Raw genomic sequence first — 27,145 nt, 5'->3', positions numbered from 1 at the left:
GCCAGAACTTACCCTCCAGCAAGGTGGGCGTTTTCTAGATTCCTGCGACAAGACCTGACAGAGACCAGGAATCCGACCTCGCCCTCCCAACTCTGCTTCTTTGGGTGTAAGCTTGCAGTGAGGCGCAGTCACTATATGTCACATGGTCCCATCACAACTTTTAATGAATGTATGCATGAAATAAACCATTGCAGTGATATATTACTCCCTTTAATGAATCAACTGATAGGAAAGTCCTATATTGCTTTACAGAAGGCCCACATGCAGTAAAAAAGCAAGAAAAGCAAGTTAGCAGTCCCATGATAGTTCCAGTCAGAAATGTTTTTCTCTTTCTTTTTATAGGCCGGCTGATCCCGTGGTGTCGTCACTATCGGCTCCTTGTGGTGAACCCAGCGTACATTCCAGCTCTCCGATCAATCCTGTTCCTCCCGAACTCCCTGCCCGCCGTCCCCCCTTCCCTTTCAAGAGGGCGCTGTCGGGGTGCAGCGAGTGGAGGTGCAGCAGCAGCTCGTCCTGCGTGGCCGCTGTGTGGCCGCACTCCTCGCACACATACAGCTTGTTGCGGCGCTCCTTGTAGGCGTACTTTTGCGTGACGCTGTGGATCTTCTTCATGTGCGACTCCAGCGAGCACCGCTGCGTGAAGGCCTTGTCACAGAGATTGCACTTGTACGGCCGAACTCCTGCACAAAAAACTGAAAAGTCAGCGCCATTCGACGGCGTGAGGGAGGAGCGTGAGTGCGACTGTGCCACGTACCCGTGTGTGTGCGCACGTGTCTCTTGAGGTCAAAGGTGTCGTTGAAGCCTTTGCCGCAGAAGCTACAGAGGTGCCGCTTGGTGTCGTTGTGACACTTCATGTGTCGGTTTAACATTCGTTGGTACTGGAACGTTTTCTGGCAAATCTGAAGGAAACAAACACACATTCTGGAACCTTATATGACAGTCAATATATTCCGCTAACCTATCTATGTTTTAAAGCCAAGTTGGGATACCTGACAAATTAAGGGCAGCGTCAGCCCGCTCGACGACCGGATCACAGATGAGGCAAATTTCATGGGAACTGGGTTTGTCGTCATGACAACGGGCATTAACGTGTCTTCCGGTACTGTCAGGGATGGCGATGTAGGAACAGGATCATGAGGCAATTCGCCTGTCGTCACCTGACAAGAGACAAAGAAGCTTGATTTCCAGTGTTAACTCTCCGACCGACCAATCACACAGGCTGTGTCTCAAATGACACACTTCCGTACTTACACTTAAGTCTTTTGAGTGCATAGGTATACTCACAGCAAAAATGCAGTGCGCTGTCAGCACCTGGATCTTGCACTCAAAACGCTCAAAAATGTCGAGGGCACAGTGATGGACACTTACCACCCGCAAAAGTCGCCATTTTGGCGACGAAGTACAAAAGTAGAAGGGAAGGCACTATCACTCAAAAATAGCCAGAAAAAAATCATGTTTAACCATCATTTTTTGTCCTTTCAGTACAGTTTTGCTGTATTTTGGCCATAATTATTATGTTACTCCATTGTACATTATTTTTGTAAGATGGGTTTTTAACATTGAAATTAAAATTTTTTGCAATGTCCAATTCTTTTACAGATGTACAATACAATGCAAGTTATTTGACAATACCCCAAAGCCAAACAGCATGAAAACATTTTGGATTCTTTATTTATCTCACTTTTCATTTTTATCAAATCTCTAAATCAACTTTAGCCCTAAAAAATACCAAACATGAAATGTTTTATGAAATTGTAATCCTTATTTATAATCAATCAATCAAAGTTAATCTATATAGACCTTAATCACAAGTGTCTCAAAGGGCTGCACAAGCCACAATGACGTCACGACTCAGATCCCACATCAAGGCAAGAAAAAACTCAACCCAATGGGAACAATGTGAAACCTTGAAAGGGACCGCAGATGTGGGGACTCCCTGGGTGACCGGTGCAATGGATGCCGAGTGGTTACAGTTAATAATGTGAGAGTCCAGTCCATAGTGAGGCAAGCAGGGGAATTAAAATTAAAAATAAATGTAAATTTAAAAAAAAAGTATATATACGTTAGTCCACCTTTTGCAGCTATCACAGCTTCAACTCTTCTGGGAAGGCTGTCCACAAGGTTGCGGAGTGTGTTTATAGGAATTTTCTACCATTCTTCCAAAAGCGCATTGGTGAGGTCACACTCTGATGTTGGTCGAGAAGGCCTGGCTCTCAGCCTTCGTTCTAATTCATCCCAAAGGTGTTTTATCGGGTTCAGGTCAGGACTCTGTGCAGGCCAGTCAAGTTCATCCACACCAGACTCTGTCATCCATGTCTTTATGGACCTTGCTTTGTGCACTGGTGCACACAGTCATGTTGGAAGAGGAAGGGGCCCACTCCAAACTGTTCCCACAAGGTTGGGAGCATGAAATTGTCCAAAAATGTTTTGGTATCCTGGAGCATTCAAAGTTCCTTTCACTGGAACTAAGGGGCCAAGCCCAACTCCTGAAAAAGAACCCCACACCATAATTATTTTTCCACCACATTTCACACTTGGCACAATGCAGTCCGAAACGTACCGTTCTCCTGGGAACCTCCAAACCAAGACTCGTCCATCAGATTGCTAGGTGGAAAAGCGTGATTCAACACTTCAGAGAAGGCGTCTTCACAGCTCTAGAGTCCAGTGTCGACGTGTTTTACACCACTGCATCTGACGCTTTGCATTGGACTTGGTGATGTATGACTTAGATGTAGCTGCTCGGCCATGGAAACCCATTCCATGAAGCTCTCTGCGTACTGTGCGTAGGCTAATTGGAAGGTCACATGAAGTTTGGAGCTCTGTAGCAACTGACTGTGCAGAAAGTCGGTGACCTCTGTGCACTATGCATCCCCTGACCGCTCTCTGTCAGTTTACGTGGCCAACCACTTCGTAGCTGAGTTGCTGTTGTTCCCAAACTCTTCCATTTTCTTATAATGAAGCCAACAGTTGACTTTAGAATATTTAGGAGCGAGGAAATTTCACAACTGGTTTTGTTGCACAGGTGGCATCCTATAACAGTTCCACGCTGGAAATCACTGAGCTCCTGAGAGCGGCCCATTCTTTCACAAATGTTTGTAGAAACAGTCTCCATGCCTAAGTGCTTGATTTTATACACCTGTGGCCGGGCCAAGTGATTAGGACACCTGATTCTGATCATTTGGATGGGTGGTCAAATACTTTTGACAATATATATATATATATATATATATATATATATATATTAACTCTTTGAAGGCCTTTTGATATAATGACGTCACAGTTTTAAATTAGCATACATTTGTATAACATGAGTTATCTTTTTAAAACCTGTGACATACAAAACAAAAGATAACATGTTTGATATTTTTGTTTAGGACTGATGTGTACTGAGAAAATTAAAGCAAAAATAAAAAGAATCCAAATGTTTTTACGCTGTTTCAAAAACTTAAGGACCTTTCTGTCCTGTTTGGCTTTGAAGATAATTAAAATTGAACTGCGACCCCGAGAGGCCCAAGCGGTTGAAAATGGATGGATTGATGGATGTCTCCGTAGCGTAGAAGTGCTAAAATCCCAAGCCGTCAACTCATTGTCCAGCCGGCTCTTAAGGCATTAGAGAGTGAGGTTAACCAACGTACTCTCACACAGCTGCACCTGCTGGCATTTGTTACACTCACCACCTTACACCTCACGGCACCAATGTAACCCGCCTGGGTCTGCCTCCTGCGATCAAACCAGGGTCTTCAAGATGAGAGACAAGAGCACTGAGCAACAAGCTAAAAACTTTAGCTGTCAGCTCGTTGTTCAGCTTGATTCTTCTGGCAATAGGGAGTGAGGTTTACCAACGTACTCTCGCACAGCTTCACCAGCTAGCATCCTTTAGGGGGGCAATCCAAATGTTGGCAATAATGCTGCGCCGAGTGGTTACAATTCACAAAAAAAGGAGAGAAGACGAAGGTAAATATTGTCATTTTCTGGTAAGTGTAACGACACTAATGGATTTGGGGCACTACATTCATTTTTTGTTATTGAAGTGTAGTGACGGAAGTATACCATATAAGACACGGCCTCATCCAACAATACTCACCTTCATTTTGGAGCGGACAAACAAAGAGCTGCTCTGTGACCAATTGGCACGGACCTCTGAACTCTCGTCCGTCATAGGCGCCACCGGGCTCTGCGGCCGGCCCAGCACCGTGCAGGACGGCAGTTCGGCGTGCGCGTGGCTCTCGGTTACAGACTGCTTAGCCAGGCAGAGTGGTGCGGCCTCGGCTGGACTCGCCTCATCCTCCATCACCAGGACGGACGGGGGAAAGATGGACACTGTAGAAAGTAGCCATTTAAATTTTTACATGTGCATTGCAGGTGCACACACACACGCACAGCATGCATGGTTGGACCTGTCCGACCAGACAGTCCTGCAGCACCAGCTCAGTGTGTGTGTGTGTGTGTGTGTATGTTGAGCCTCATGCAGGGCGGCGCTCGCATCAAACACAAAGATCAACACAAACAATTCATGTGACTGATGCGTTCAAGTTCTGCTATAAAGTCACTGACTTTTGATTTCTCTTGTCTGTCATCCATTGTCACCATGTGAAGGTGGGCTGTTTATGGGTCCATGGGTGCTTCTGGATGTTTCAACCCTCTTTTAAACATCTTTGTTAATTAGCCCATTTTGGTGATAGTTTCTATGGCTACTGCAGCAGGCTGGACATTTAATCTCATCTTATTGTTTGCGCACCCTCCCCCTTTTGCCAATGAATGAGCTGTGAGTGTGTGTGTGTGTGGGTGTGTGTGTAAAGTGCTGTTGTGAGACAGGGCACGGGGTTTCCATAAGTAAGAGAGAAGGGAAAAACCTGACTTGACTTGTTTCAGTAAATGCTACCTCATACTTTCACGTCAGTCTGTGTGTGCATGTGTGTGTGTGTGTGTGTGTGTGTGTGAGTGTGTGTGTGTGTGTGTGTGTGTTTGCTGAAGGCGTCTGCGGGGTCCGTTACACGTCCTCAAGTCTAATAAACATTAACTCGGCGGTGCTCAGAGGAAGCGGCAGGGTATATAAGACACAGATTAACAGTCAAAAAAACAACCTGACGACAACCTGTCACTACAGATTTACTCCAGTAGAGGCAGAGGTTAGCTTAGCATAGTTAGTTTAGCACGACACCTGGACAGGTAAGTGATAAAAAGTGCGAGTGATTGAAACTCGGCATGACTTTTGTGGTGGTTCTGTGCTGGCCAAAAAGTCCTTAAAGGACAACGGGTGTCGTCAAGCGTTCATACTTTCGACTTCAGTGAAAGTCCTGCCACACGTCAGGCAGGTACAGCAAGTAACGGCACATACCACAGGCAAGGAGACCGTTGTTGTGCAGGAAGTCTCCTCCATAATAAGAGAAATGCTGCTTGTTGAAGAAGGATGACGTCACAACGCTGATGGGGGGTTCCATGGGGGCTAGGAGGGTTGGGGGGGTTTAGTCCGTTATTTGTTATCTGATCCTGACGTCTGATGGCAACAATGCCAATTGTTCTCCTGCAGGGGGAGAAGGGACACTCCCTTAACTTAAATTAATGCAGTGTGTGCGATGAGGGACAAGGGGAGGGAGGGGGCGGGGGGGGGTCCCTTAACTTAAATGAATAGTGTCTGAAACGGAAGGGGGCAAAGAAGAAAAGGAAGAAAATAGGAAGTGAAAAGAGCACAGCGAGTTTAAAAAGTATTTGTTTTTAAAAATATGTTTGAAGGTAGGAATAAAGGACTATTTCGCCTCCTCGCGCACTACTGCTGTCCTTCCCGTTATTCGGCCTCGGTCCCGTTACACTCTCACATCTGGACCAACACCCCCTGCCCCCTGCCCCGGTGGGAATGTTCCGGCAGGTAAGGCGGACTCACCTGGGACGTAGACGTCTCCTCGTTCGTCGTCCGGGAGCTCGCTCCAGTTCCGCTTTCCCGGCGAAACGTTGGCCTTCTTCACCAGGAAGGCTCGAGGCATGTTGGCCTGGAACTTTCTTGCCTCTTCTTCCTCTTCTTATTCCTCCTCCGCGCTCACCTGAGCTCCTTCCAGTGGCGGGAGTCCACTAAGGGGGGGAAACAAGTCCGTTAGTCCGCGCTCGAGAGCGACGAACACGTTAGCAAACAAACACGAAACGCTCACACGAACACGGGACAAAAAAACGCACTCAGGTGGGTCGAGCAGCAGCACAGGTACTAATTTAAGAGCAGGAAACTGGCGCCAGCGCGCATGCGCCTGAGAAATAACGGTGACAACAAGGAGAACGGATTCTGGGCTGGGCCTCAGTTTACCTGCTCAACCGGTTTCCTGCCTTTTGTCAGCCTGAGAACATGAAGGACATATGTCATCATTTTTATGACTGCGCCGTAACACAATCATTAAAAAAAACAAAAAACATTTTTTTAAATAAATGAATTAATAATTAAGACAATGAAACTTCAAATACATAGGACACAGGAAGATACACGACTACACGATAGGCATGGCAGTCTGCTGTAGCAAACAATAATTTATCAGATGTTTGTCATATATGTTCTTAAAGGCATGCCTCATGCTCAGCATTTTCATAGGAAAATCCGCAAGTCTAGGCGAGGCTGCTGATGAGCAGAAAGAGGTTAAGGGAGTGTGGTATGCTGCCCGGGCGGTCCGATGAGTTGAGCCAGAAGATCTCCCTCCCTCTCTCATCACATCTCGCCTTCTTCCTTAAGAGGATAAAAAGTAGGATATCATGTTTCATTCCAAAATTGTGCTTAATGGCTTGATTTAAATATTAAATATTCTGCATTCATTCTTTTTAAGTAGGTCTTGTGAGTGCAGACACTAACGTATGTGCTTTTTAATTGGCCTGAATTACCCAGTGAAGGGAGGGGATACCGGTCAGGTAGCATACCTGTGTGTTTTTTATGGAAGAGTTAGTAGACTAAAAAAACAAAACTTTAATTTAAATAGCCTGTCATAATCTCAAATATCATTCAACAATTTATTTGGAGAAGGAAACATTTTCTATACAAGTACAACCCATTTATCATTATCATTTATTCTCTTGTATTTTGAAGGCCGATATTCTTGTAGGCACATTTGTGGTTCACCAGCAAGTGGCGGTAGTGAGCACTACTATGCCTTACTTGCTGCAGTGAAAAGAGGGGAAGAGGAGAACCAGGAAGCGCCCGACGCCAAGGTACAACCTACCGAGTTGCAGACGCTTAAAACCGCCCTAAAACCGTCAGGCTTCTCTGGAGACAAAGCAGAGAGCCGCAATGGACTCCCGAAAGAGAGGTTTGCTCACTAGTGGCGATCGGGCCACACAGGAGGCCGGCGGCAAGCATAGCAAAACGGACGGGAAGAGACACGTCGCCGCGCTCGTGCTGGCGAGGGGCGGAAGCAAAGGCATCCCCCTGAAAAACATCAAGAAACTGGCCGGGGTGCCACTCATTGGATGGGTGCTCCGCGCAGCCGTGGACTCCAACATGTTTGACAGGTATGCAAAAAAAAAGTGACCGTAAATGGCATCTGAAGGGCTAGAACGTCCGTCCTGTGTTTTTCAGCGTGTGGGTGTCGACGGACCACGAATCCATCGAGCAGGTGGCGCTTTCCTGGGGCGCCAAGGTGCATCGGCGCAGCGCCCAAGTCGCACTGGACTCCACCTCATCGCTGGACACCATCCAGGAGTTTGTCCGACACCATCCGCGTATGCCGGACAACAGCAAGGCCACGTTTGTTCGAGCGCTAAAACCTTTGACACACATACTGTGTTTGTCTTCTCGCAGATGTGGACATAGTGTGTAACATCCAGGCCACCTCCCCCTGCCTCCACCCGTTCCACTTGAAGGAGGCATTGGAGTTAATCATGCTGCAAGGCTTTGACTCCGTTTTCTCCGTGGTCCGCAGGCACCAGTTTCGCTGGCAGGAGGTCAATAAGGACTGTAAGTGGACAAACTTGTGTACTTGTGTGTGTGATGTCCATACTTGCCATACTTGCCAACCTTGAGACCTCCGATTTCGGGAGGTGGGGGGTGGGGGCGTGGTCGGGGGTGGGGCAGGGCGTGGTTGAGGGCGTGGTTAATATATATATATATATATATATATATATATATATATATATATATATATATATATATATATATCTCTACATCCTGAAAATATGCAAATAAAACTGTGTTTAGATAATTGATACTTCAAACTTGCATAAATAAATATTAAGGAATATAACATAACTTGGCTTCTGAGAGCTTCAAAATGTAATGAATAAAATGCTAAAGTTGTTGATAAACAAGCAATTATTTTAATAATTAAATATGGTCATTTTAAATGAATTACTATGATAATTTAAAATTAATTATTTCAAATATGTTTATTTTAATGTATAATTCTAATGGCTGGATGTAAAAAGGAGTCAGAAAAAATACAAATAAAAATACAATTAATTTTGATGTTTTTAGCAAAATATAGTAAACATTTATTTCGCTTTTTGTTTTTTTTAAATTAATAAATATATTTATTTTTAGGTAAGATAAACATAATAATACAATTTATCTCGTCTGGATGATTTAGTTCTTGTCACCCTGTTGTCCTCCCGTCGTGAAAAAAAGCTGTCCTCACTCAGGTCCGCATGGAGCTGGAGGGGGCGTGGCCTCCAGCTCCGGCTGAAAATCGGGAGAATATTTGTACCGGGAGGTTTTCGGGAGAGGCGCTGAATTTCGGGAGTCTCCCGGAAAATCCGGGAGGGTTGGCAAGTATGGTGATGTCAGATATAGAATCATCTTTATTGGCCAAGTATGTAACACACAAAGAATTTGACATGGTACTGTGCTCTCTGTTCAATGCAAGGAACGGGGAAAAACGCAGCAACGAGATTGTGCATATCATGGTAGCCGAAAAAAGACTGACCACTGCAACAGTCCTGCCGAAACAGGATGTTGTGACGACAAAGGCAACACAGAATAGAATAGAATGCCTTTTATTGTCACTATACACAGGCACAATGAGATTAAAAGCAACTCCGGTATCAGTGCGACAGTTTGTAAATATGCAAAACATAGGAAGGAAAGAAAAGAAATAGTGCAAAAGGAGGTAGGGCGCTCAGTCCAGTCCTGAGAACGAATGTTATGAATATGAATATGCACGGAATTGTCTGCCGCGGAGGCAGCACGTTTGCGACGTGGACGTACATTAATATATACGAGATTTACCCGCGAACAGCCATCTGCAAAGTATGCAAATATTAATAGGGCGGTGACGGCTTCAAAGTGGAGAAAGTCCAACTGGAGCAGCAGCGCAAAGCACGTGTGACGTCAGGTTGGCTGCAGCTCTCTGTTCCTCGCAGACATCGAGGGACAGAAATAGGAGTACATTCTATAATAACACCAGAAAAAGATGCTAGCTTTGTTGCCAGTCGTTTTAAATAAAGAAAAAGTCACTAAAAGTGTCTAGATGTTTGAACAGTTCTCAAATTACATTGTAAAATAAGCAGCAACAATTGAAAATGGAGCAAAGCGATGTATAAAATATATGTTAACACTAATAACAGATTTGTTTTTTTAATGTATGTACGCAGTATACATTGTTTTTCAGCGTCTTTATAGAAAATCATATTGTGGCAAAGTATACGATGTCGTCATGGTGGCTACCTCCCTAACCACGCCGCCACCGGCATCTTGGCAATCAAGGAGAAACCCTGATCTTGGTATGAAACAATGGGTAGACATTTTCTACATTAAGCTACAAAGGTAAAACAATTAGTAAAAAAAAATATATGTTGTGCACATAATTGTAACATATATAGATAAACAACAAAACAAATCAGTGGCCTCTGCGGTGCTATAGGCCATTGTCTCCTGGGGTGGGGAGACAGCACGGCCAGAGACCAGAACAGACCCAACAAAGCAACCAAGAGAGCCGACTCCGTCCTAGGCTGCCCACTAGCTCTTGACCAATTTCCAGTCCGTGGGGATGAGCGAGAATGCGTCCAAGGAGACCAAAATATCCGACACGCGCTCATTCAGCTCGGGCTCCGTGAAGCCCGTCCTTCCCGACGTCGAACGCTAGCTCAGCAGCTTCGTCTCTTCCTCCGGTCCCTCCACACGGACTCCGGTGTGGCAGAGAGCCAGCAGGCGGTCTTTGACACAAACATGGGCACGGCTCCCCCGAGGCAGTTTCAAAAGTTCGCAAAAAAGCAGCGCAGAAGCCACAAAAGTGCCACACAGTGTTGTGCGGCCCTGATTAGCTGATCCAAAAGGGAAACCTCCCAAACACAAAGGGGGAAACACAAGAGCATGGAGCTCCTGCAGACAGCAGCCACTGCAGTGGTGCCATCTTGGGGGGAAAAAAGTATTCTTAAAGCAGACTTCCTCTCCTTTCAGCGCCTGACCTAACCAAACCGTTGAACGTGGACCCGGCTAACCGTCCTCGGCGTCAGGACTGGGACGGCGAGCTGTGTGAGAATGGCTCCTTTTATTTCACCACCAAGGAGCTCCTCATGGACCGGGGTCTTCTGCAGGTTTGCGGCCATGTTGGGAAAACTTGCCAGAACCTTGTGGGATGCCAAGCTTTGCCCTTTAAATGTGCAGGGTGGCAAGGTGTCCTACTACGAGATGCTTCCTGAGTACAGCGTGGACATCGACGTAGACATCGACTGGCCTGTGGCTGAGCAGAGAGTCCTCAGGTTGCAAACATGTTTTTTTCTTCCTAAGTACGACTGCCTCTTAACATGCGTGTTAATGTCTCACAGGTATGGCTACTTTGGCCAGGCAACACCGGAGGTGGTTCAGCTGATGTTCTGTAATGTATCGGGATGTTTGACGGAGGGCAAGATCTATATTTCTGTGACTGGAGAGGAGATGATGTCTGTCAACACCAGAGACGTGGCTGCCATCCGCATGCTGAAGCGAGAGGAAGTGGAGGTTGTCAGCTGTCAAGCACTGAGGCCGACCCCCAAAAGTGGTTTATGTCTTCCTAATTTGATGCCGCCTCGACGTGCTTGCCCTGCAGGTGGTGCTCCTGACCACTCGAGAGGACCCTCTGGTGCAGACGTTGGTGGATAGACTGGCCAAGAGGACAGGCTGTCAGGTGATTCAGGTGGGGGAGGAGCCTCTTCCTGATTTAACGGTCATGCTGAAGTCTAGGAAGCTGAATTGGAAGGATGTTGCATACATGGGTAAGGTGCTACCATTTTCCATCACTTGCAAGCCGCCATTGCCTCCTTATTCTGTGGCATCCTCACCGCCAATGTCTTATTAGGTAACGACAAGCTTGACGTGGATTGTCTCAACCTGGCTGCGTTGAGCGGGGTCCCCGCCGATGCCCCCGTGGTGGCCGTCCAAGCCTCCAAGTACACTTGTCACTGCCTGGGCGGTAACGGCGCCGTCAAGGAGTTCGCAGAGCACATTCTGCTCCAGAAGGAAAAGGCCAAATCTCAGAAGAAGCGTGACCGCATCAATTCCCAGTAGAATCTCAAAATGGACTATGACAGAAGTCTATTTGCACTTACAAGGTTTTTTGAAGTAGGAAAAACATCACCGGTTAAAGTTTTTTGAAGACATTATAGTGTGTGTGTGTGTGTGTGTGTGTGTGTGTGTGTGTGTGTGTGTGTGTGTGTGTGTGCGTAGACCAGTGGGTGTGTCATATTTGAGCTGGGTGCTAATGCTAGCTTTTGTTATTTGAATTATGACAAACGTCTCTGGTTAAAGTTTTGTGAAAAGTTCTTAAATTGGTGCGGACAAGTGGGTGTGATTTGTATGGGTTAATGGGTGCGGACCATTGAGTGTGTCATAATTAAGCCAAATGCTAATGCTAGTTTTTGTTTTTTGAATTTTGACAAACGTCACTGGTCGAAGTTTTGTGTTCATGTTTTGAAACACCCACTGGTCTACAGACCAGTGGGTGTTTCATATTCAAGCCAGGTGCTTATGCCAGGTAGCTAATTAATTAATTGTGATCATGAAGTTAATGCCAATATATTACTGATTTTCATGTTTGTCTTCCCAAAGATTCCTCAATGCTGACATTTGCTGAGCAAATTATTTAATAATCTATGTTTACAAATAAAATCACTTTTTGAACTATTGACCTGAATGATAAACTTTTTTTTTTTCAAAGAAGAAAGTGCCGTTGCTATGGTAACTGCTATGTGACACATGCTGGACACCCAGAAAACCGCAAGAACGTCAGTTAAAAGCATAACAAAACCTATCTTGGGTAAAGACCATTAAAATGTGCTTCAATTGGAGAACGTTTAACAAGCAAGATGTCAGATAGGAATATGTTGTGAATCATTTCATAAAACAAAATGTGACAAAATTTGCACTTTTTAAAAAGTTAACATTAAGCTCAATCAACAATACATGCATCATTCCTCTACAGCTAAAAACTTATTTACACTTATCCAGTAGCAGAGGTATGTACATTTTCACATCCACAGTAACCATCAAAATGTTGATAGTCGAAAACTTGTTTGTGTAAAAAAAAAAGTTTTTTTAACGAGCAAATCAGCCCTCTCAAACCCTAACAATGTCAGGACAGTGATAAAATAGGAATATGAAATAAAAGGAAGAAACAATTGGTCAGTCCGACTTGTCGACCGGCGTGATGACAAGCGGTCCATCGTTCTTTCCCGACTTGTTGGTGCACGGGCTGAAGAAGGGCAAGATACACTCTGTGAAGTTGTCGTTGAAGGTGTAGATGTGGATTTTAGCGTCCACGTTGTAGAAGGAAACCTGTCCTCTCTCATAGTCGACAAATATTCCAATCTTGTTTGGCCGAAGGTTCAGGTGGACGTCCGTGGAGGGCTCTGTGCGGAAGGCGTACTTGTTCCTGGTTTGAAGGAGAAAAGGCGTTTTTTAGGATAAATATGTACACAAAGTTGTGGCATTCATGGATTAGGACTCACTTGTCTCTCAAGCTGAGGAACCAGTATCCGTTACTTGGCGTGACATCAATCTTGCCCTTCCTGTTGCTGGATTGTCTAGCGACCCCCAGGTCCCAGTCAGTCTTGCCGCCCACAAGCACCTGTCACCCAGGCGAGGATACATTAACAACTAATCACCCACGCCCCCATAGCTCCACTGACTCCTACTCACCTCCCAGTAGTGTCGCCCAGAGCTGATGGCCTCCCTCCCCAGGACACATACCACCCTGTCAAACCTGTCTGTGTTGTCCGGAACCAGCTGGTACCGGTCGCCGCACCTTACCTGCACAGCAGAAACCAAGACATCCGATGAGCACGCAGAGCCTTGTGACCGTCAACTTGCTGACAAAAACATCTCACACTCTTCATGCTGTCTGACAGGATCAATCTGGGGTGGGCTGTGTTGCTGTCCAGTGTCACATCAGCTAAAAAAAATTGGAGGACATCATTGTTATCATCTGTATCATCATCATCATCATGAATCTTAGTCCTAGTCAACTGGTCTTCATAAATGGGACTTACTTGAATACTCCTGGACCCTCCTCATCCCTGCAGAAAACCAGAAATGCGTGTCAGGAAGGCATCTTAACATGCAAATGTGTGTGTGCGCAACACTCACTGGGCTGAGGACGTGTTGGACTGGCTTCCAGCAATGAGGCAATAAAACCTGCAGAGGTAGTACAGAACGTGGATCTCTAACTGTGACAAAGCAAACAATGACTCTGTCTCAATTGGTGCACTTTTGTACGACTTTAAAGGGAAACTGCACTTTTTTTTAAGATTTTGCCTATCGTTCACAATTATTATGAAAGACATGACGACGGATGGATTAAAAAAAAAAAAGTATTCTAAATATTAAATTAATTATATCAAAAGTTCACTTACACTGGAGCCTATGGGAGCCATTAAATTATGCCTATAGAGCCCCTAAAAACATCCAAACACTTCCATTAGGGTTTTATATAAATGATGTAAGTCTGTAATGTAGTAGTGGGCACATCTATAATAATTGTTCAGCAGCTCTCTCAAACAGCCGGGATATGCTGGTGTCATGTCATGTTATGGGGCGGTATGGCGTAGTGGGTAGAGTGGCCGTGCCAGAAACCTGAGGGTTGCTGGTTTGCTCCCCGCCTCTTGACATCCAAATCGCTGCCGTTGTGACCTTGGGCAGGACACTTCACCCTTACTACGGTGCCGCTCACACTGGTGAATGAATGATGAATGAATGATGAATGAATGACAGGTGGTGGTCGGAGGGGCCGTAGGCGCAAACTGGCAGCCTCGCTTCCGTCAGTCTACCCCAGGGCAGCTGTGGCTACAAATGTAGCTTACCACCACCAGGTGTGAATGAATAATGGGTTCCCACTTCTCTGTGAGCGCTTAGAGTATCTAATAATAGAAAAGCGCGATACAAAATCTAATCCATTATAATTATTATTATTATGTAATGTGATTAAAGTGTCTTCTTTGGGAACATTCTGATACTTATCGAAAAAGTACATATCTCTATTTTATCATATACTTTAAAAATACTGACCTATTTCAGCTTCCTATAGCTGTACTTTGCGCTTGTTTGATGGGTGTGAAATGGAATTAAACGTCACTACTACTTATGTCAGATTGGCGAAACAGAGTCATGTGACAGTGTCTGCTGAAAGCAGGGTCGCTGACATTAGAATACGTCTTTACACGCCTTATTCGATATTTATAAATTGTGATAAAAATAAATGTAACGATCGGAATTAAACTCAATGTAACGGAGTAAAAGTAGCAATTCTTCTTTTCAAAAATACTCAAGTAAAAGTAAAAAGTATGTAACATTAAAACTACTGTCGAGTACAATTCATCCAAAAAGCTACTTGAGTAATGTAACGGAGTAAATGTAGCACATTACTACTTACCTCTGCTAATACTTGGTTAATATTCAAGTCACAAAATGGAAATTGAGTAATGTTGGCGCTTTTGAAATGATTATTTATTGGATTTTATGGGTGGAATAGTGGAGCTCCCATTGGCTCCACTGTAGCCGGAATTTTATTTACGTTTATTTGAATATTTAGAATGCATTAAAAAAATCCATCCATCGTCATGCCTTCATAATGATCGTGAACAATAGGCAAAATTCCACATAAAGTGCAGTTTCCCTTTAAAGTGTGTTCACACGGTACATCACTGTCAGTATCCAGATGTTGCTCTTAAAATGCTCAAAATGGTTAGTTTGCAGTGATGGACACCTTCCATCTTGAATATTTGCCATCTTAACGACATCGCAAGAGGGGGACAGACTTATTTGAAATAATGGCAGCTGACAAGCAAACCACAGTGTGAGAAAATAAAGTGATACTTTAACTTAAAGAGTGCTCCAACTTAAGAATGTTTTGAAATTAAGAGCTGTCTCTCGACTAATTTTTATGCCTTAAATTGTGAGCGTCTGACCTCAGGGAACATGCTTTTTTCTGTACCAGAATATGACGAAGTGTATGTAGCACTTGGCTTCAATGTAACCACGGTGGGAGACGAGAAAAAGCTTGTGTGTTGTTTCCTTTAATCTTAATAAACTTACAATGTTTTGCAGAGGTTTACTTATAACAATTTTCAAGTTATACTATTTATAGTCACGGTGGCGAGTGTGGGGTTGGATTGTGCAAAATGTTTTCTTCTTCCTCGGAGGGGCGTAACAGAAAATATTTGAGAAGCCCTGAAATAAAGGAAGAACTCATCAAAAATATGACCGGACTTGTCGCTAACTTGGCGAAGCAATTCAAGCTTATCACTGCTAGTTTGCACCATACTCAGGCAGAATAAGGCTAACACTAGCCAAGAATGTTAAAATAATATATAAATGGCAGACATTTATTTAATGAAAATATAGAAAAGTTGCTGATGGTGTGTTTGAAGGTGAAGCAGCTGGAAGGAGGTACAGTAGATGTCCACTCTCCTAAGTAAATGCTGTACAATATAATTACATTACTTCATAAAACTACTGTAGTGTTTGTACTACATTTTTTTGCATTTTTTTCATACACTATTAATTCACAAAAACTTTGTTTTCCCCTTTTTAAAAGGCATGTTACTCGTACCCCTTGCTGTTTTGTCGGGCCAATTAAATGTATTTAAATTCATTTAAATGGGTAACGATGATTTGAGATACAAGTGTTTTGAGTTAAGAGCTACATCACAGAACCATCCATCCATCCATCCATTTTCTACCGCTTATTCCCTTTGGGGTCGCGGGGGCGCTGGAGCCTATCTCAGCTGCAATTGGGCGGAAGGCGGTGTACACCCTGGACAAGTCGCCACCTCATCGCAGGGCCAACACAGATAGACAGACAACATTCACACTCACATTCACACACTACGGCCAATTTAGTGTTGCCAATCAACCTATCCCCAGGTGCATGTCTTTGGAAGTGGGAGGAAGCCGGAGTACCCGGAGGGAACCCACGCAGTCATGTCATAAGTTGATGTACTACTGCAGTGACTCGAGTGGTAACAATTCACAATAAAAGAGGAGCGAAGAAGAAGCAGTTAAATATTGCTCTCGTCATTTCCGGTAAGTGTACACAGTGGTGTAAAAGTGTACTGATGGAAGTATTCTATTTGAGACATAGACTTGTTCTTAACCACACCACGAGAGGGCACCTGTCTCGGTTACGCTCCTTAGCCGCTCCTGGAACTTGTCCACCTGAGCCGCCAGCGATTTGTAGATGGCGCTTGTGCCCAGGTCAGACGCCACAGACACGCCAGACCAGTCTTTGGTGGGTGGAATGCTGCAGATCCCAGGGAAACTCTGGGAACGATACACAGCCGTTTCGAGCGCGGAAATACAAAAAGCTAAATCATTTGGACGCCACTCACCTTAATTCCTTGTACGTAGTCGTCAGAAGTTGACAGTTTGGCAACCGCTCTTTCCCGCTGTTGGAGTTCCTTCACTTCCTGCTCCAGCTGCTGTACCATGGTGTCTGCCAGTTGCTCAGAGGTCTTCCGGTTGACCTCCATGGAGTCAATTAGATCCGCTTGCGAGCGTTCGATGGCTGCCACCAGCTCAGAGAATATGCACACACTGCTGGCCGTCTCCTGCTCCACTGCTAGCTATTTCCAGATACACAACATTACTAACAAGCTTCCAAATTAGACTGAATATTTCAGCTAGAAGACAAGGACTCACCTTCATGTTTGCTACTGATATTCGGACCTCTTCAATCTTCTGGAGTCTTTGTTGGATCATCTCCTGGATCTTCTGTTCCGTCTCCTTCAGCTGGGCCTGCACATGTGCAAACACGATTAATACCAGATCCGTGCCTAACATCAGTGCTTGGCTTTCCCACCTGCTTTTCTATCCACACATCTTCCACCTTCACCGTGTCGTGACTGGAATGCTCCTCAGCCTCACAGTCGGGACAGATGTACTCCCCGTCGGTCAGACAGATGATCTAAGCGCAGAATGAAAATGAGAGCGTTCCAGAGGTGAACGTGTGGAACAAAAAACACAATTCTGGTACCATGATGCCCCTCTGGTGGATCTGGCAGATGGGAATGTTTGCGCTGCTGGCTACCCCACTCATGGTGAACCTTCTTCGGCCAAACAACTGGGACGGTAAAGCAATGGCTGGAAGCTCTTCACTGGCTCCGCTTGCCACAGAGATCGGACTTTGGTTAGGGACGGAAGACGCCATCGGAGTTGTGACTGTGGGTGTTGAGGTGATGAGTTTGCCATGGATTTTTGTTAGGGACTGAATTAAACAGACGATCTCGATGGTCTGTTTAACTCGACTCACCTAGTTCCCTGCTGTTCAGGTACGTTTTGGGCGGAACACGTGGAAGCCTTTTGGTCAGTTCATTTATTAAATCGCTGGGCATAGCGCCATCTTGTACACGTACTTTCTTATCCTTCGCCAACGCCCCATGCCCTGCAGACATGGATCTGTACTGCTCTGTGATCTCACGCAGCGTCCTGTTGATCTGGAGGTCCGGACGCTTCTGGAAGGTCCTTTTGCACAGAGGACATTGACATTCCTGCAGAGGAAGGACAAATGAGGACATGTGAATGTGAAGGTGGAGGTGGAGGTAGGAGAACCCACCTTGGCCCCGTCCCAGTACTGGTTGATGCAGGTGACACAGAAGCTGTGACCGCATGGCGTGGAAGACGGGTTATTGAAGATGTCCAAGCAGATGGAACATGTGAACTGATCGCCGTCCAGAAAAGTGTTTAAGGACATCCTGCAAAAACAGGACAGTTATGTGGTCATAATAAGCACTTAGATCAGGGGTGCTCAATACGTCGATCGCGAGCTACCGGTCGATCTCGGAGGGTGTGTCAGTCGATCACCAGGCAGGCATTAAAAAAATAGTCCTAAAAATGAGCGATCATAAATCTTCACTATGACGTCACTTTTGTCACTTGATTGACATTCACTGCACCCGAGGGTCTTCTGAGATGACGCTGGCTGCTGCCAGCTCATTAAAATTACCGACTGGAAGGCGAGAAACACTTTATTTCAACAGACTCTGGCGCCGTACCTGTCGTCAAAACTCCAAAAACCGACTGCACAGTTGCGCTAACAAAATAACAGTCTCAGAAAGCTGGTGTGCACAAGCTAGCAAGCTACGGAGTTTGCCGACAATGTATTTCTTGTAAAGTGTATACAAAGGAGTACGGAAGCTGGACAAATAAGATGCCAAAAACCAACCACTTTCATGTGGTATTGGACAGAAAGGAGGACTTTTTTCTCCTCCATTCGAAAATGCGGACGTTTTTAGCACCCCTGTCTGATTCCAATCAATGCAAGTCATCAGAATCAGGTAATACACCAACTTATATTCTTGTCTTCATGAAAGAAAGGAATCTATATGTGTTAAACATGCTTGTATTATCTTTAAACACCTTAACTTGTTAACAATATTAACTATATGTGTTAAACATGCTTGCACTATCTTTAAACACCTTTAACTTATTAACAATATTAACTATATGTGTTAAACATGCTTGTATTATCATTAAACACCTTTAACTTGTTAACAATATTAACTATATGTGTTAAACATGCTTGTATTATCTTTAAACACCTTTAACTTATTAATAATATTAACTATATGTATTAAACATGCTTGTATTATCATTAAACACCTTTAACTTGTTAACAATATTAACTATATGTGTTAAACATGCTTGTATTATCTTTAAACACCTTTAACTTGTTAACAATATTAACTATATGTATTAAACATACTTGTATTATCATTAAACACCTTTAATTTATTAACAATATTAACTATATGTATTAAACATTCTTGTATTATCATTAAACACCTTTAATTTATTAACAATATTAACTATATGTGTTAAACATGCTTGCATTATCATTAAACACCTTTAACTTATTAACAAAAACATATATTTCATAAATAAGTAAATATAAATTATATATATGAATGAGGTAGATCCCCACGACTTGATCAATTGAAAAGTAGCTCGCGTGCAGAAAAAGTGTGAGCACCCCTGACTTAGATAGTAGGGGTGCCTCAAGAGTTCCCCCCTCACACATGACAAGCAGCTAACTAATCCTAGCGCATACAGGGGTGCCGAAAAGGGGGGGTAAAGGAGACAGATTCTAGGGGCCCATGATGGAGGGGGGCCCAGAGAGGCCCCTAATGATGATGAAATTATAATACAGAAAAAATAATGACACTGTGTTGGGGGCCCTGTAAAGATTCTTTTCATGGGGCCCAAAATCCCTAGCAGCGCCCCTGAGCGCATACACTACGATATTCTATATTGTTATTCAACTAGACACACATTATATAACGTCTGCTTTGTTGCCACAAATCTGATTAGAATGAACATTTTAGGAATGAAGCGGAACGAAATGTCATCACAAAGATTACATTCTGTACAAAGTTTCTTTGTGTGTAGTTGTTGGTTAGTAATTTCACAAACAATACATTTCAGATACACTGTACACATCAGGTTTTTAGACATTTGGAAACTAAACAAATGTGGACTTGGAGAAAATCTGCCCTGTCTAATAGGATAATACATGTTCGAGTGTGAACACATTCCGTAAAAAAAACTAAACTTGTCCCTCAAGTTAGTCACAACCTCTCGTTCAGTTGTTTTCCCTTTGTGGCCCAACAAAGTGTCATTTCACTTGGACATTCTTCAATGTGAGTGACAACGGGTACCTTATTTTGCACGGGTCGTCTCAGGCATCCGAATGGGCTTAAGGTATGTCGATCGTATCCTGGTGGCACTCACTGGTCTTGTAGCTGGTCTGCTTGTCGCTAACCAAAGAATCAGGGTGTGCAAGGCTTTTGAATTTCCTCACACCACACCCACGTAAGACTGCTTCCCCGTTTAATGTGGACGAACTGGTTGAGGAAGGAAAACCATGCACACACAAACAATAAAACACTTTTGGCCTTAACACCTTATGGCACGGTTGGACGTATCAGCAATTGCCTGTATCAACATTTAGTGTCATAATAGCGGGCTGGCAAGGATGTGTGTACATGTGAGGCTTTATGCGGGACAGGAATGAAAGAAGCTCATTGGTTATGTTATTGTCAGCTGGCCTTGTGTATTGCTCGTGTGTGTATGTGTTTGGTCCAGTCAAATCTGACATTTTCTTCAACGTGACATTCCTTTGGACTCATGATAAAATCAACTGTTTACCGAGTGTGTAGACATTTGGTGTACAAGACTACCAAAATCAGTGTCTTGAAAACTTTATTTGATGCACAAAGTTAATTCTGCTTTGTGGTTCTACTACCGCTGCTCATTAAGCGCCTCAAATACGGCACTCAAAATGGCGACAATGGCCTTGGCCCCTGGGTCGGGGAGAGTGAGTCGCTCAGAGGCGATGTAGCTGGCTCGACCCGCCTTAGCCACAAGGCTGCGAGTGGATTCTGCGCCAGCAGCAGCTCTCTGGGCAGAGAGAAGAAAAAAGCTGTTAATGAATCAGATGAAACAGCAGAGGCAGGTTTCTTTTTTGGGACGCACACTTGCGCAATCAAAAACAAAACAGGTCGAGGATGTTTTACTGTACCTGTATAGCAGCTTGCAGTACGGTCATCTCTGCACCGGGAGGTGCTGTGTTTAGTTTCATCAGCTCGTCTACAGCAGGACACAGAGCGTCCAACTAAAACCAGGTTGAGTCCTAATGACAATACGCAACAAGAAACATTTTAAGTTTGTCTGGAGCTGTGGTCACTCACCATGGTTCTATCTCCTGGATCAGCGCCGCCATATCTGTTGACATCATAGATGTTTTTTAATATAAAAATGTTCAGGGCCAAATTCAGAAAAAAGAACGACACACCTTCAATCGCAAGAGGGAAAAGCGGCAGAAAATGGATGGATGAATGGCTGAAAAATGGGTGGTTAAAAATTTAACTGACCACCTGGGAAATGGTCCCTCCACTTTACATCCTTGACCGTTTGGTTTGTCATGCTGTTATGTATACTTGGAGATAATAAAAGTCGCTGTGTCGGTTAAATTTTCATGGACCTTCAGATGGCTTACGACTCAGTAAACTACTAAAACAGGGGTGCCCAAAGCACAGACCACAGCAAAATTAAAAAAATACTATTTCAAAGTAGAATAAGAGAGCAAATAGGTGTAAAGTAACAAGAAAAAGTTAAAATGTTGACACTAAAAGTAGGGATGCACGAAGGGCCGTAACTAGGATTTGAAAAATATCAAGGTCAAGAATTGGTGGTCCAAGAGGAGCTTTGAAAGGCTGAAATCATGTGTATACCAGCACTATATAAATATTAACTTGAGCAACACAATGAATTTCCAGAATAACAAAAGCTTTCATTGAGGTAGAACTAACACGTGTTATGTTATTATTATATTATAAAATCTTTGACAATCAGCATGATTTTGTAACAGTCCATTTTTCTTTTTTAAATAGGCTCCAGCACCCCCCGCGACCCCGAAAGGAATAAGCGGTTGAAAATGGATGGATGGATGCTGAATGAAGTGTAGCGTATTAAGCAATTCATAGGGGTATCAAAAAAAATCAGATTTTCAAATGAATCACGATTCTTAATTGATAAAAAAAAAAATCAAAAATCGATTCAAGAAAAATATTATTATTTTTAAATCTGTCCTGTCCATCCATCCACTCAGGCAAATCAATCATGTTGTTGATGTACGTAGATATATATATATATACATATGTATACCAGGGTTATTCAAAAAGAATACGCCAAAATCATCACACATTTATTCAGTTCTAAAGCATTGTAATAGACTGAATCAATGGTCATTTGATACAGGAATTATCCAAGTTTTATTGTGTTACAATTTCACTGTTGTGGTCATGTAATCCTTTCGGGCCGTTCAATTGTAGTAAGACCACGTGTTTATTTACCCTCAAAATGGTGACTCCTCAACATAAGGCGCAGTTTGACAAAACAAATGCCATTGTCACGGTGCAGCATGCTTTTAGAACAGAATTTGGCATTGATCCACCCCATCGTAAGAGCATTCAACGTTGGGTTAAACAGTTTAAAGAGACTGGCTGCTTGTGTAAAGGAAAGAGTCCTGAAAGACCACGTGTTTCAGAGAAGCAAGTGGAGAAGATTCACGATGCGTCTGAGGGGAGCCCGCGCATGTCTACACGTTGAGCAAGTTGTAAGCTTGCGATCCCTCAAACCACTTTCTTGCGTGTGTTAAAAAGACGATTACATATGAAACCATACAAAAATAGCCTTGTCCAAGCACTTACTAATAACGACAAGGAGATGCGAAAGAGATTCTGTGAGTGTCACTACTCAACTGCCAAAAGAACTGTAGACACCTTAATATTTATTACTTCCTATACTGTATATACTGTTATACTATTTCATATTGCACTGGTACTGTATGTGACTACTGTACTTTTACTTGTACTGATACTTCTCCCATAACTACTGGGACTTATTGTGCAACTTATTGTCTTGTAATTAATGTACATCAGAGCTATACAAATTGTTGTATTTTTTGTATTTAGTGTATTAGATTCAGCAACTAGTGTTTGGATCCCACTGTACGCAATATCTGAAGAGCATGGAAAAAAGCATTTCACTGTGGTGTATTCTGCATGTGACAAATAAAACCTTTGTACCTTGAACCTTGAACCTTGAACCTTCAGTGGATGCTGGAGATGATGAAACTCTTTTCACGTCTCGTTTTTAGCGATGAAGTAACTTTCCATTTGTGTGGCACAATCAATCGTCACAATGTGCGCATTTGGGGAACAAGTCACTCACATGAAACAATTGAACATCAAAGAGATTCCCCTAAAGTGAACGTCTTCTGTGCTGTGTCTCAAAACAGGGTCTATGGTCCCTTTTTCTTTAAAGAAAACACAGTTACAGGACAAAACTATCTCAAAATGCTCCAAAACTGGCTATTCGCTTCACTTCAAGGAGATACAAATGACTTTGTTTTTCAACAAGATAGAGCACCACCCCATTGGCATCTCCAAGTTCGAACTTATCTGAATGAAAGCGTGCCTCAGCGGTGGATTGGTAGAAGAAGTGCTTAAGACCTAACTCTCTGCATTTGGCCTGCCAGATCCCCGGACCTAACTGTGTGTGACTTTTTTCTGTGTGGGTATGTAAAAGACAAAGTTTATGTTTCACCGTTGCCGGCAAATATCGACGACATGAAAGATCGATTAACAGCAGCAATCAACATGGTGGATCACAACATCTTCGGGCGCGTTTAGAGGAATTCTCATATCGTCTTGATGTTGTCCGTGTTGTCGTTGGTGGCCATATTGAGCACTTGTAAAGCATGAAATAAATACTCAAAGTTATGTACAACACATGTGTTCAAGCTAGGTTTTCTATTGTTTTTCATTTTTGAAATATAAAGTGATAATTTTGGCGTATTCTTTTTTAATCACCCTGGTACCAGGTACCAGTATATATATATATATATGTATGTATATATATATATATATGTATATATATATATATATATATATATATATATATATATATATATATATATATATATATATATACATACATATATATATATATATATATATATATATATATATATATATATATATATATATATATATATATATATATATATATATATATATATATATACATATATATATACATATATATAAATATATATATATACAGTTACTTTGTATGCAGCCGGCCAAATCGTTTTAGCCCAATGCGGCGCCCCAGACAAACAGGATCACAGAATCTCCATCGTATCTCCTTGTCATTATTAGTAAGTGCTTGGTAAAAAAAAAGGTACTCTGCCTCATTTTTATTGATCTCTCCAAAGCTTTTGACACTGTAGACCATGTATTTTAAAATGCATTGGACTGTCAAAAGATACGGTTGCTTGGTTTTCAAATTATTTAGAAAACAGGACCCGGTTTATTAAATACGGCCTTTGTTCAGAAATTACTGTTCATATGGGTTGCCACAGGGATCTGTTTTGGGGCCCCTCTTATTTATCTTGTACATCAGTGATTTAGAACAACGTTTCTCTGATGCTAATATGCATTTTTATGGGTGTTAATTGCAGAAAGCCTTTGTTGCTTTGCAGCATTCACTTATTTATCTAAAAATGGTTCTCAATGCTAACAAGACAAAACTTATGTTGTGTTCTAATATTAAGAAGGTGCATCAAACTCCCCCGGTAGTGTCCATTCTTGAAGGGAATATCATAGAATTTGTGCATGAATATAAATACCTTGGCATTCTAATTGATAACTCCTTCACTTTTAAACCTTTATTGATAAACTGGTGAATAAATAAACATTTAAATTGTTTTTTTTCTTCCGTAATAAGAAACTTTTTTTTTTTTATGTAAAAGAGTGCCACATTTTTATCTTTGCTAGATTATGATGACTATGAATTATGGTGATTATGAATGCTACTCGTTTCTGTATTCAGACGGTCGACTATGTTTACCATGCTTCTTTGAGGTTTGTCACAAACTGTAGAGCCATGACACACAACTGTGACTTGTACTCTTGGATGGGATGGCCTTCTCTAGTCACTGAGTGACAGTGTCATTGGTACAATTGTATTTACAGTGCTCTTATGGGACTATTGCCCTCTTACTGCTGCTGCTGTCACGTATACTGTATATACTGTAATATTGTACATGTGTTGTATATATTGTATATTGTATATATTGTATATATGTTATAGACATAATATAATATATATGTCTATATATTATTCTGTACACATATTATGTATATATTCGTATATATGTTAGATTTTTTATCGCTATATTAGTCTATTTATACCTGCATTGTCCTTTCCATCCTTACACTTTCCATCATTGTATCTGAGCTACTGTGTTGAACAATTTCCCTTGTGGATCATTAAAGTTTGTCTAAGTCTAAGTCTAAGTTACATCTGTACATTGATTACAGAGAGAAGTGCAGACTCTTATGCACTGAGATCCAATGATCTCTGTCCCTTTTGCTTGCACAGAGCTGGGGGAAAAGCTTTTGTCTATGCAGCTCCTTGTGCTTGGACCATGCTCCAAGAGACTGGAAGCTGATTGAGTTTTTATCCTTAAACACTTTTAAATCAAAACTGAGAGCATTTGAAGCTGCCTCAGTTATCAGTAACTGTGTTATTTGATGACCATCCTGTCATTTTAATGTGTAATGTGATAGCAAATGTAATTTTATGTGTAACTTTGCTGCCTCTTGGCCAAAATTAACTTGAAAAATAGTTTTTTAATCTCAATGGGATTTTTTCTGTTTAAATAAAGGTTAAATAAAAAAAATAAGTGAGGGCTCTGTTATAGGTTAATAATTTTTTTAGCGGGCAAAATTTGTTTCCTTTGTCGGGTCGCGGGGCTCTCCCTTAGGGATAGGGTGAGAAGCTCTGTCATTCAGGAGGAGCTCAGAGTAAAGCCGCTGCTCTTCCACATCGAGAGGAGCCAGGTGAGATGGTTCGGGCATCTGGTCAGAATGCCCCCTGAACGCCTCCCTGAGGAGGCGTTCGGAGTGCGTACGACCGGTTGGAGATCACGGGTAAGACCCAGAAAACAGTGGTGAGACTATGTCTCGCAGCTGGCCTGGGAACGCCTTGGGATCCCCCGGGAAGAGCTGGACGAAGTAGCTGGGGAAAGGGAAGTCTGGGCTTCTCTCCTTAGGCTGCTGCCCCCACAACCCAACTTCGGATGAGCGAAAGAAGATGGATGGGTGGAATCTTTTTAGATTTAGAAAATCTTCATGTGTACCAGCCTTAAGTTTGCAACATTAATCATAAATTTATGAGCGGATTTTGATTGAACTTTGATTTTCAAAGGATTCTTAAATTGGGAGATACGGTCTGGCGGAGGCCTACAGGTATGTTCTCCCAGGGCTTTTTTAGTTTATTATGTATTACTGTACTGTGTTTTGTGCATTTTAGTGTTGTTCCTTTGTTTGCCTACATTGGTAAACATCAACCTTTTTGAGCCCAAGATCTTTGGTCTCGGCCATGAACCAAAGCAAGATCTACCCCACTTCCTCACTCACTGACATTTATATGTATTTTATTGAATTTTGTAGAAAAGCTTAAAAACTGATTCTGTATTTAAAGGCAAACATTTGTGTTTCTATGGCCTATTGCTGTCAACATTTTGACTTACTGTGGCTTTTGCTCAATTCTGCTTTCTTTTAAAATTGTGGGTTTTTTTCTTTGCCAAAGGACAATTATGATTGAGGCATGTGCCACAGATAACTCCTGGGCCGCACTTTAAGCATCTCTGCTTTTGTGGCTCTTCATCGGGCTTAGTACGTACTTTGGTGCTGTGAAAAACAGCAACGCTATTTGGCTTGTTGGCTTCCTGTCGTGGGCGAGCAACAGTGGTTAGACAAAAGGGGGAGTGTTGTTACGGCTGGAGATGGTCGATGCGTTGTCATTCAGCCTTAACGCCTCGCCGCAGCTATATGATTTTTGTGGACATGTTGTTATACTGGGAGAGCCTGTGTTGTGTGCGCTGGAGCAGCATTGTCCAGGTTTTGGGGACTGAGCTCGGTACTTTGGCTCGCGTAGTGTGTGCGTGGGGAGCGACGAGGCATATGGGCGTGTTTAGGGATTAATTTGTGAGCTTGTTGGCAGTTCTCTTGGTCACTCTCCTGGAGGGAAGTGCACTCATTTGATCATTAATTTATTTTTCCTAATAATTTCGGCATCTACTGGTAAACTCCAAAAGATTGACCGGTCAATCACAATGTCTGTCACATTTACAATCGACAGCTT

The 27,145-nt window shown here is 42.8% G+C and overlaps 4 protein-coding genes and 1 long non-coding RNA gene across 12 annotated transcripts in view; 1 reads left to right on the top strand and 4 right to left on the bottom strand.

Annotated features, from left to right (window-relative positions):
* Positions 1 to 197: 197 nt before the first annotated feature.
* Positions 198 to 6,827, bottom strand: ovol1a (ovo-like zinc finger 1a). 5 transcript variants are annotated; one of them, XM_072913191.1, is made up of 7 exons: positions 6,293 to 6,827; positions 5,882 to 6,066; positions 5,339 to 5,524; positions 4,085 to 4,320; positions 990 to 1,157; positions 755 to 899; positions 198 to 680 (listed from the first exon to the last, which is right to left on the bottom strand). In XM_072913191.1, exons 3-7 carry the CDS (start codon positions 5,439 to 5,441, stop codon positions 337 to 339), a joined length of 996 nt encoding a protein of 331 aa, XP_072769292.1. In that variant the 5' UTR covers positions 5,442 to 5,524; positions 5,882 to 6,066; positions 6,293 to 6,827; the 3' UTR covers positions 198 to 336. The 5 variants fall into 5 exon arrangements, with proteins under 5 accessions (XP_072769292.1, XP_061816580.1, XP_061816578.1 ...); XM_061960596.1 differs by lacking the exons at positions 5,339 to 5,524; positions 6,293 to 6,827 and adding an exon at positions 6,169 to 6,276; XM_061960594.1 differs by lacking the exons at positions 5,339 to 5,524; positions 6,293 to 6,827 and adding an exon at positions 6,144 to 6,273.
* LOC133606537 (uncharacterized) lies at positions 1,654 to 3,171 on the bottom strand. The gene is made up of 2 exons (XR_009815261.2): positions 2,561 to 3,171; positions 1,654 to 2,486 (listed from the first exon to the last, which is right to left on the bottom strand). It is a non-coding gene; the product is annotated as an uncharacterized lncRNA (long non-coding RNA).
* Positions 6,828 to 7,114: 287 nt separating the features above from the next.
* On the top strand, positions 7,115 to 12,062 carry cmasa (cytidine monophosphate N-acetylneuraminic acid synthetase a). Its single transcript, XM_061960592.2, has 8 exons — positions 7,115 to 7,479; positions 7,547 to 7,689; positions 7,769 to 7,924; positions 10,361 to 10,497; positions 10,568 to 10,662; positions 10,729 to 10,900; positions 10,989 to 11,154; positions 11,238 to 12,062. The coding sequence occupies exons 1-8, from the start codon at positions 7,259 to 7,261 to the stop codon at positions 11,444 to 11,446; spliced, it is 1,299 nt and encodes a 432-aa protein (XP_061816576.1). The 5' UTR covers positions 7,115 to 7,258; the 3' UTR covers positions 11,447 to 12,062.
* Positions 12,013 to 20,557, bottom strand: LOC133606533 (E3 ubiquitin-protein ligase TRIM39). Its single transcript, XM_061960587.2, has 14 exons — positions 20,086 to 20,557; positions 17,985 to 18,123; positions 17,682 to 17,919; positions 17,406 to 17,590; positions 17,232 to 17,336; positions 17,072 to 17,167; positions 16,762 to 16,995; positions 16,546 to 16,693; positions 13,523 to 13,570; positions 13,426 to 13,452; positions 13,264 to 13,328; positions 13,076 to 13,186; positions 12,886 to 13,004; positions 12,013 to 12,809 (listed from the first exon to the last, which is right to left on the bottom strand). The coding sequence occupies exons 2-14, from the start codon at positions 18,120 to 18,122 to the stop codon at positions 12,560 to 12,562; spliced, it is 1,764 nt and encodes a 587-aa protein (XP_061816571.1). The 5' UTR covers position 18,123; positions 20,086 to 20,557; the 3' UTR covers positions 12,013 to 12,559.
* A 55-nt stretch (positions 20,558 to 20,612) lies between these two features.
* Positions 20,613 to 27,145, bottom strand: part of tkfc (triokinase/FMN cyclase) — a 30,175-nt gene continuing 23,642 nt past the window's right edge. For 3 of the 4 annotated variants that reach the window (XM_061960589.2, XM_061960588.2, XM_061960590.2), the window contains 3 exons: positions 21,118 to 21,151; positions 20,949 to 21,041; positions 20,613 to 20,827 (listed from right to left, as the gene is read on the bottom strand). In XM_061960589.2, coding sequence (XP_061816573.2) covers positions 20,669 to 20,827; positions 20,949 to 21,041; positions 21,118 to 21,151 — 286 coding nt within the window. In that variant the 3' untranslated portion in view covers positions 20,613 to 20,668. Of the gene's footprint in view, positions 20,828 to 20,948; positions 21,042 to 21,117; positions 21,152 to 27,145 lie in introns of those variants that run through there. The other variant, XM_061960591.2, reaches the window with a different exon arrangement.

This window comes from Nerophis lumbriciformis, linkage group LG05 (assembly GCF_033978685.3).
Source record: "Nerophis lumbriciformis linkage group LG05, RoL_Nlum_v2.1, whole genome shotgun sequence".
Taxonomy (NCBI): Eukaryota; Metazoa; Chordata; class Actinopteri; order Syngnathiformes; family Syngnathidae; genus Nerophis; species Nerophis lumbriciformis.
The sequence above is the reverse complement of the archived record's forward strand: the minus strand, read 5'-3'. Positions and strand labels throughout refer to the sequence as shown.